The 9626-nt window shown below is 57.4% G+C and overlaps 1 protein-coding gene across 1 annotated transcript; it reads left to right on the forward strand.

The window, feature by feature from the left end:
* The first annotated feature begins 125 nt into the window (after window positions 1-125).
* Window positions 126-9200, forward strand: CRELD2 (cysteine rich with EGF like domains 2). The gene is made up of 10 exons (XM_012434401.2): window positions 126-263; window positions 511-593; window positions 972-1082; window positions 1399-1490; window positions 2848-3024; window positions 3851-3946; window positions 5298-5381; window positions 6714-6809; window positions 7399-7539; window positions 8958-9200. Exons 1-10 carry the CDS (start codon window positions 126-128, stop codon window positions 9008-9010), a joined length of 1071 nt encoding a protein of 356 aa, XP_012289824.1. The 3' UTR covers window positions 9011-9200.
* The last annotated feature ends 426 nt before the right edge of the window (window positions 9201-9626 follow it).

Genomic DNA, 9626 nt, shown 5'->3' on the forward strand with positions numbered 1-9626 from the left:
CCGGCGCCGTCAAGTAGCCCGGGGAACTGCCGGCGCGGCTCGGAGCGGGTGGGCGGCCGAAAGGCCGGAGCCGCGCGGTGCAGCACCTGGAGCGCTAGCTGCGTCTTCCTGCAGCGCTGCCCGCCATGCACCCGCCGCGCCGGGCTGCGCTGGGACTCCTGCCGCTTCTGCTGCTGCTGCTGCTGCCGCCGCCAGCGCCAGAGGCCGCCAACAAGCCGACGCCCTGCCAGCGGTGCCAGGGGCTGGTGGACAAGTTTAACCAGGTGAGCAGGGGCCGGCGGGTCGTCCACCGTGGGCCCTGGGTCCCCCTCACCCTGGATCCGGGGTCGCCCCCACCGTGGACCCAGGGTTCCCCTCACCCTCTATCAAGAGTCGCCCCACCGTGGTCCTGGAGTCCCCCTCACCCTGAACTCGGGATCCGTCCCCACCGTGGGCCCGGAGTCGACCCCACTATAGACCTGGGGTCCCCTCACCCTGGGCCCGGGGTCAGGTGGCACCATCTCCTTGCAGGGGATGGTGGACACCGCAAAGAAGAACTTTGGCGGCGGGAACACGGCTTGGGAGGAAAAGACGCTGTCCAAGTATGAGTTCAGGTGGGTGCTCCGGAGCACCCCTGTGGGTCTCTGCCTGGCCCTGTCCTGGGAGGCCGTGACCTGCCTTTGGTGCCTGTGTTAATGACAGGGACACAGAACAGCCCCCGAGGCACCAGTCACCGGAGTCACTGCGGCTGCTGCCTAAGGACTAACGGTTGGCTCCTCTCTGGCCTTCCAGCTGCTGCTCTCTATAGCTGGTACCCACTCAACAGTGTGAAACGGAACAGCAGCCTCACTTGTGTGAACCACTCCTGGCTTCCCCTGACAGTGGGGTTCCCTTCCCCTCTCCGGCCCCTGCAGCCCGGTTGGCGCATGGGTTCGGGTCCTTCTTCACTGCCTTGCAGTGCTGACCGTGGGCCGTGTGGGCCTGTGTTTCAGCGAGATTCGCCTGCTGGAGATCCTGGAGGGGCTGTGCGACAGCAGCGACTTTGAGTGCAACCAGATGCTGGAGGCGCAGGAGGAGCACCTGGAGGCCTGGTGGCTCCAGCTGTGAGTGCCGTTGAAACCTCTTAGAAGACACTTTTTATTTTCCAACTTATACTTTGCAACTACCTCAGGCTTAGAAAGGTGTGGGAACAGTATGGAGTTCCCACCTGCATAGCACCCACCTTACTCCTGTGTTACCGATTCTTATCACCAGAGCCAGCGATCAAAACTGGGGAATTAGTGAGGAGATTCTGTGCACGCCTAGACTTGTTTCCTGATCTTACAATACTCTAGAGCATATGTTACATTCCACTGCATTTTTGTTTTAAAGAAATGTGTCTGGTGGGATTCAGTGATGAATGTTTTCTTAAATCCTTAGGAAGAATGAGTATCCCGACTTATTCGAATGGTTTTGTGTGAAAACACTGAAAGCGTGCTGCCTTCCAGGAACCTACGGCCCCGACTGTCTTGGTGCGTTTCTTCTTAGGGAGATCCTGTCTCCTGTATCACCTCCCTTCTTCCTCTCGTGATTCTTGGGGATAAAAGCACAGAGGGGACCTGGGGTGCGTCAGCTTTCTGTAGCGTCTGTAGCTTTCTGCTTTCTGTTGGACAGGTTGCCTCCCCTACCCCTCAACACAGCTTGGAGCTGCAGTCTCACCACTAACCTCACACTTTAGCTGTGAAACTCTGAGTATCTTATCCCAGCTGTGCTTTTAATTCAGAGGTTCACAGGTGAATTCACTTACCTAACAGTCTGTCCTGACTGACCTGTCCAGTTGCTTCTCTCTGCGTGCACAGAGGTGGCCACACAGCTGCTTCTGTGGCAGCCATTGCAGCCCTGCCCACAGAGTGGCAGAGACCTGTTTGCAGAGAGCCCAGGGCAGTGGGTGTCTATCAGGCTGGGCGCATGGCCTTGAGCCATAATGGGTGATGCAGGACAGGGCCCTTCTGTGAAGAAGTATGTATTGAAACTGAAGCTACGGTGTACTGCTGATAAAAGCTAATCACATGATCAAGCTGGATCAGGTAGCAGAAGTTTCAGGTTCAGGACTGCCCCCCCCCACCCCCTGTCAGCCTCCTGCTGGCCTCTGCTGCTGTCTCTGGCATGTACTGGGGGCCACAGCTGATGCTCCCACTCTCCCTGCAGTCCCCATGCCTAACCATAAGTGTCCTCATCACCATGTTTCAGCAGAGGCTGCCCAAAGCCACAAAGTGCAGTCATGCATAACAACCAGGTGTGTTCTGAGAAATGTGTCATTAGGTGACTTTGTCATTGTACAAACATCAGAGTGCCCTTCACAAACCTAGATGGTGCTGCCTGCTCCGCACCTAGGCTGCCGGGCAGGGCATGCTGCTCCCAGCCCACTTCACACCTGCATGGCACGTGAGAGTCCTGAGTACTGTGAGCCACTGTGACATGATGGTAAGAATGTGTTACCTGAACACACCTAAGTATAGAACGGGTAATGTGTCATATTATGATGTCACTAGGCAGTAGGAGCTTTTCAGCTTTTTGCCATCTTGGGGACAGCCATGGGTTGTGTGGTCCCTTGTTGACCTAAATGTCATCACGCAGCATGTGACTAGCGAAGGCTGGGAGCCTGTGGCTTGCTCCACTCGACGATCCACCTTCAGCCCTGCAGACCCTAGGAAATCAGTTTCCCTAAACACCCACACCCCAAGCCTGCAGGCTCATGCCCATCCTCAGAATCCTGCAGGGTTGGGTTTGACTGTGCGTTTTGAGGGGTGCAGTGTGTTCTCTCAGTGTGAGAACACCCCACCAGTTACCTCCAGGTGGGCTCTGATCATGGTTTTATGTCCCCCAAAGAGTGCCAGGGCGGGTCCCAGAGGCCCTGCAGCGGGAATGGCCACTGCAGTGGAGATGGCAGCAGACAGGGCGACGGGTCCTGCCAGTGCCACGTGGGGTACCAGGGCCTGCTGTGCGCTGACTGCATGGATGGCTACTTCAGCTCGCTCCGGAACGAGACCCACAGCTTCTGCACAGGTAGGGGCTATGCCTGGGCCGGCCCCGGGGCTGAGGCAGGATGAGAACAGCCCTTGGTTGGAGCTGCCTGTGTAGATGGGAACAGGGACTTGTTGATCTCTTAACCCCAGATGTCCAGGGAAGCTTAGGGGGCCGAGAAGGGTGAATGAAAATGTCAAAGGATCGAGGCAGCGCAAGCTCACCCTGTAAGCACCCCTGAAGGGAGAAGCTACTCACTTTTCTCTCTAGCTCGAGGTCCACCCCCGACCCTGAGTCATGATGGGCCATGCTGTGCACAGGTCCTGGAGGTGCTGTGTGGACCCTGCACAGGCCTGGGGGCAGCGTCTGTGAGGACCGCTTTTCACAAATCCCTGCAGGCCGTATGAGTAACGTCTTTGCAAAAGACGTTTTATCCCTGGTTACCACTGACATGTAGGAAGACTCTGGGTGTACTGATGTCCCAGAGGTGAGTGCAGGTTGTCCAGCAGGCCCCTAGGCTATTCTGGGCAGATGGACCTGTGGCTCTCCAGTCAGGACCGGCCTCTCCGATTCTTAAACCCCTCGCCGTCTCTGTCTCTCGGACATTGGCGTGGCATGCGGCACGTGTGGATCCGTGGCCGGAACACACACACTCAGCCAGGCTACAGCTCCAGGGTGTGGACAGAGTACGCCTTCTCCAGGTTGTTAAAAATTCCTTGGAGTTCTGGTTTGCTGAGAATTTCAAATTCATGGGCACTGAAAACCTCATGTTGCTTTTTCCCCTTCAATTCCTCACTTCTCAATGAGTCTTGTCCCCAAGCTGGCACCTGAGATGGGGTTGATACCAAGGCCCGCCTTTCCCTTCCAGCCTGCGACGAGTCCTGCAAGACGTGCTCGGGCCCGACCAATAGAGACTGCGGCGAGTGCGAAGTGGGCTGGGTGCTGGAGGAGGACGCCTGCGTGGGTGAGGAGGGCCGGGGCTGGTGGCTCCCCAATGGCCACGTCTGCCCAGCCTCTGCGTCCCCCTCCTGCCAGCTGCTCCCCATCATGGCCCTCCCATCTCTGCACATTCTGGGTCACAGGAAGGACCCTCGAGTGGACGCCTCAGCTCCCACACCTGTGATCCCACCATGCACGGGTCAGGAAGGACGGAGGGGCTTCCTTCCTACCTTCTGCAGCCTAAAGTCTGGACTGGCAGGCATTGGGGCCACAGTGTCCCTGCTGTCAGCTGGCCCTGGGACTGTGGGACTGTGGTGCCAGCTGCCCTGAGTCGGCCAACAGTGTCTGAGAACTCACCCAGTATGTTCCTGGGAGGGAAGCCTCCAGCAGGGGCCAGCTATGTCCTCCCATGTGGGTTTCAGAGGACACACAGATGGCGAGTATCAGGGGGTGGTCTTGGCTGCATGCATGGTGGCGGAGGCTGGTGGGTCCCAGGGAATGTAGGCAGGGGCAGGGCACGGCAGCACAGCCAGGTCTGGGAGCAGGTAGGCAAGCAGGGCCAGGCTGCCAGCACGTGTGACAGAAACTGCCTTCCCCGCCGACGACACACAGACAGCATGCTCAGGGTAGCAGGGAGCTGCCCACGAGCTCCTGCTGTCCGAGGGGTATGGCAAGCTGACTCCATGCCTAGCAGTGCTCAGCCAGGAGGGGCTGTCGCCTCCTAACACAGGCCTCCAGGTTCTGGGGCAGTGCGGGGCTGGGTGTTCCCCAGCTTTGTGCTGTGCTTCCCCTACCCCATCCCCCGCATGATGGGCACCACCTGCCTCGGCTACATCTCTTACCACCAGCCTGGCTGTGGGCACAGCACTTACAAAGCCAGCTGCCCTGCAGTGCCTCTGAGCCCTGGAGAAGCCAAGGGCTCTGGCTCCCCGGGAAGGGGCTGGCAGAGGCTGGGCTGCTCCCCCTCTGCGGGCCTGGGTTTTGGTTTCACCCCTCAGCAGCTTCTTGGCCTCAGGCAGATTCGGGGCTCAGCCCCTGGCAAGTTCCACAGCTCTGGGGGAGAGCAGCAAGGACGTTGGGGCGTCACATGTGGAGGCTCGAGGCATGAGGCGCTCCCCGTCTCATCCTCAAGTGATGTGCTGCCATCCTCACGGGCCCCTCCCCCGGTTGGCACTGAGTGTCTAAGGACAGGGCCCGGCTGTCGCCTCATCCCGTCCCTTGCCATTTGGGGCCTCCGAGGATGGCATTTAAGATAATTCCCACCAGGGGCTGCCCTCCTCCCTGCCCCTCCCCAGCCGGCCCTGGCCATGTTGGTCCTCCCCTGCTCCCTGGCCAGGCCGTCCTGGGCCACTCACAGCTGTGCTGCTCTGTTCCAGATGTGGATGAGTGTGCAGCTGAGACACCTCCCTGCAGCGCTGCACAGTTTTGTAAGAACGTCAACGGCTCCTACACGTGTGAAGGTGGGCCAGGGGGTGGATGGGCATGAGCTGCGGGCCCCGCTGGGTGTCATGGCTGCTTTTGTAAACGTTCATTTATGATTTCCTAGAATCGCTTCTATACATCCTGCTTGCTCTGAGAGCACTTAGTGTCATAGGTATTTACTGCAGGAAAATCAAAAAATTCAAGTAAGATGGAAAAAATGGTTAAAAACCCATGAATTCCACGGAGCCCGCCCTGCTAATGCTTCCCCAGTGTGCGCGGACAGTGATTTTCCATAGCACCTGGCAGTGGTATTTTCTGCTCAGCCATGCATCATGAATGTTTCCATGTGTCCTGTGGTTTCTCATTAATGATTTTGGAGCATGCCATTGTTTCATACTTTTTTTTTTTTTGACGAGTTTCACTCTGTCACCAGTCCGGAGTGCAGTGGTGCAATCTTGGCTCACTGCAGTCTCCTCATCCCTGGTTCAAGCGATTCTCCTGCCTCACCCTCCCAAGTATCTGGGACTACAGGTGTGTGCCATCACACCCAGCTGATTTTTGTATTTTTAGTAGAGATAGGGTTTCACCATGTTGGCCAGGATAGTCTCGATCTCTTGACCTTGTGATCCACCTGCCTCAGCCTCCCAAAGTGCTGGGATTACAGGCGTGAGCCACCGTGCCTGGACCTATCTCATACTTTTCTAAAACAATGTCTATTGCTGGACGTTTACGTCTAACAATTTTTCAGCTGTCAAAAACAATACTCTTGAAGGTAAAGCTTTTCGCATTCCTTATTATTTTCTTTGGATTAATTTCCAAATCATCAGTCAAGGGAACGTGTCTTCAGGGCCATAGTGCCCCAAAAGAGCTGTGCTAATCCCCAGTCCCAGCAGCAGGGAGGAAGCTGCCTCTGCCCCGTCTGCGCAGCCCTGGGCAGTTTCCACGGTTGTGAGTGCAGACAGTGGGAACCTCAGTGCCACCATACTGGATGCCGTGCGGGAGGCTCCCGTAGTTTTTAGTCAGCTCTGGGCAGGCTGACAAACCAATGTCACTGAGCTGGGGATGGATTTTGTTTCTAGAACCTCTGTGGTACCTAGTTTCTCCCCAAAGGGTTCCAAGCAAGGGGGTCTGCGCCGTGGCTTTCCGGGAGCTTCTGCCACACGGCAGGATGCAAGTCTGTGATTTTGTGGTGAGACAGAGATAGGTCATTATGAAGTCACTTAGCGATGAATGAGGAGAAAACCCAGATCCTCCCTGGTACTGGTGCCCTGCACGTGTGTTGGAGTCTGACACCGGCTCCCTGTTGTCCCCAGCACTGTGTCCCCGTGCCTTGCATGTGTGGGGGGTCTGACGCCTGCTTCCTGTTGTAGAGTGTGACTCCAGCTGCGTGGGCTGCACAGGGGAAGGCCCAGGGAACTGTAAAGATTGCATCCCCGGCTATGTGAGGGAGCTCGGACAGTGTGCAGGTCAGTGATGGGGTATGTGCTGGACACAGATAGAGGTGCTGCCCAGGGATGGGAAGCAGCTGAGACCCATCCTGCAGACGCCACTCCCCCAGGGTTACTGAGCACTCACCCTGAGGGCCACATGAGATACACAAGCAGTGGGAAGTGCGGGGGTGGTCTCTGCATGGCCGACCCGGTGTGGATGGGGCTGCTGCACTTGCCTCTCGCCGGTGGCCTTGTTCCCCAGGTCCAGAGCCTCCGCTCTCCCTCCAGCTCCTGGGTGGCGCACACCCCGAAGCTCAAGGCCAGGCCTGCTGTGGTTGTGGCCTGCCTGGGTGAGCCTGGGCTTGGCTGGAACCCAGGGGGAGAAAGTGACTTCCTAGTTGCATGCTGGGCTGCCGGCCTCCCCTGGAGGTCTCTGCATTTTCCACAGTGGCGGGCCCAACTTTGAAACATGCAATTCTGGCCCCGTGAAGCCTTTCCTGACCTTTGCTCCCTTCTCTAACGTGACATTTGTCATTGCTGTGCTTTATGTGAATGGATGAATTTCATCATCTGCTGTGAATCTGCTAAGTGAAGTAATTACTAAAATGAAGTCTCTGAATTTTAGACGTGGATGAATGCTCACTAGCAGAAAAAGCATGTGTGAGAAAAAACGAAAACTGCTACAATACTCCAGGGAGCTATGTCTGCGTGTGTCCTGACGGCTTCGAGGAAACGGAAGATGCTTGTGTGCCACCGGCCGAGGCCGGTGAGTGGTGCAGCTCCCGCTCCACAGCCTGCCCTCCCTGGGGCACGGGGTTTGCATGTAGACTGGCTGCTTGGTCTGAAATCCACACAGACAGTGGCCTTGGGGTGGTGAGAGTGGGGTTCCCGGGAGACAGGTGCGTGGCACCTCTGTGGGCGCATACTCGTGCAGAGGTACCAGCTTCCTGAGGATGAAGCCCCGGGGTTCACAGCACAAACGGAAGTGAAGGTGATGGAAGGGAGCGGCTCTGGAGCTCAGACCTCAGCGGGCGATGAGCAGCTGATGAGCTGGAAAAGTCATCTGGGGAAGGCGCCACAGAAACAGGGACAGGCAGGAAGGGGTGTAGGGCAAGCAGGTTCCCCAACTGTCCCTGTTTCCCAGGACTGCCTTACCAAGAACCAGAGACTCGGGGCTCCAGCAACAGAAAAGTGCCTCTCACAGCTCTGGAGCCAGAAGTCAGAGGCCCAGATGCAAGCAGGCTGCTTCCCTGGGAGGCTGGTGGGCGCGCTTGTTTCGGCCTCTGTCCTCTCCTGGGAGCGGCGCCACCTGCTCCCATGTCTTCACATGGGCTCCCTGCAGACGTCTGCAAACCTCCCCTCTTCATAAGGACACCAGTCACTAATGCTCTCATGTCAGCTTGACCATCTGTAAAAGCCATGTTTCCAAACACGGTTGCAATCACACAGTGTCACCCATGGCAGTCCTCATGGAAGTCTAGAATATAGAGAGGGGAAGGAAGCAGTGTTCAGGGAGATATTGGCCAAGAATTTTCCAGAATGAATAGGGCATGACTCAGATTCCAGAAGCTGTTTCCTGAGCAGGACACATAAAAGCAATTCCTCATCTAGAAGCATTGTAGTGAACAGAAACCCCAAAACAGGAGAACTGAGGCGTCAGCAGAGGCCAGAGGACAAGGCTGCTTGCCACCCCTTCGGTTCCCTCTGCCTGGGGCGGGGGCAGCCCTGCCTCTTGCCCTTCCCTCTCCCCACCCTCGGTCCTCTTTTGCCCCTCCCTTCTCCACCCTCAGGCCCCTCTTGTCCCTCCCTTGCCCCCCCCATTCCCTCTTAATCCGGGGCTGGCCCTGCCTCTTGCCCCTGCCTCCCCCCAACCCTCCATCCCCTCTTGCCCCCTCCCCCACTGTTGCTCAGGCTCTCCTGCAGGGCTGCAAGGAACCCCTGGCCACTCCCAACTCTGCATCCTCCACGCCCGCAGTGTGGCAGCTCCAAAGTGCCGCATGCCACATCTCTCATACGCTGTGGGGAACCCGGGGTCTCCAAGCTGCCCTTGGACGGGCCGCTGTGTCCAGGGCCTTGAGCCAGGACTGGCCGGGCAGGCCCTGCATGTGCCCCTGCTGTTCCGGTAAAGGCCTCGTCCCAGGGCCGTGGTGCTGAGCTCTGACGACTGTGCCTGTTTTCTGACAGAAGTCACAGAAGAAGAAAGCCCAACACAGCCGCCCGCCCGTGAAGACCTGTAGTGTGCATTGAGCCAGAAGCCAGACCTGCCCTTTAAGTTATTGAGAAGGACGTCCTGTGGGAACGAGACCTGCTCTCGGCGGTGGGTTCTCACTTGGCCCTTAAACAGCTGCATTTCTTGGTTGTTCTTAAACAGACTTGTCTATTTTGATACCGTTGTTTGTAATAAAATTGACCACTGAAGGTAGTCAGGAAAAGAACGGCTGTGATTTGTCTCATTCAGCAGGACAGACCTTTCCTGTGAGTTTGTGCCTGCCCTGCAGAGCCGGGAGGTGGCCAGGGCTGCTGGGGTCTGCAGGGGCAGCAGGTCCCATCCTGGGCTGGTGTCTCTGCTGTCCCTGAACAGGGATCACGTGGCACTTGGGGGAGAAGGTGGGGGCCCTGCCTCGGGCAAGAACCTGAAGTCGTGACCAGGTGGGCTTCTGAGGTCCAACCCGTGATCCCCCTTCAGTGATTCCAAGGATGTACACACAGGGACCCTAAGGTCGGGGAAAGGTATCTTTGCGGTCCGCACTGGAGGAACAGCCAATCACAAATCCCAGAGCTTGTCCGTTCCTCACCTGGGAATGAAGAGACTCCAAAAAGAAAGCTGGTCGTGGGTGAGAGGCTGCAGGCCGT

The sequence above is a fragment of the Aotus nancymaae genome, unplaced genomic scaffold, assembly GCF_030222135.1.
Source record: "Aotus nancymaae isolate 86718 unplaced genomic scaffold, 86718_ANA_hifiasm-v0.15.2.pri h1tg000076l, whole genome shotgun sequence".
NCBI lineage: Eukaryota > Metazoa > Chordata > Mammalia > Primates > Aotidae > Aotus > Aotus nancymaae.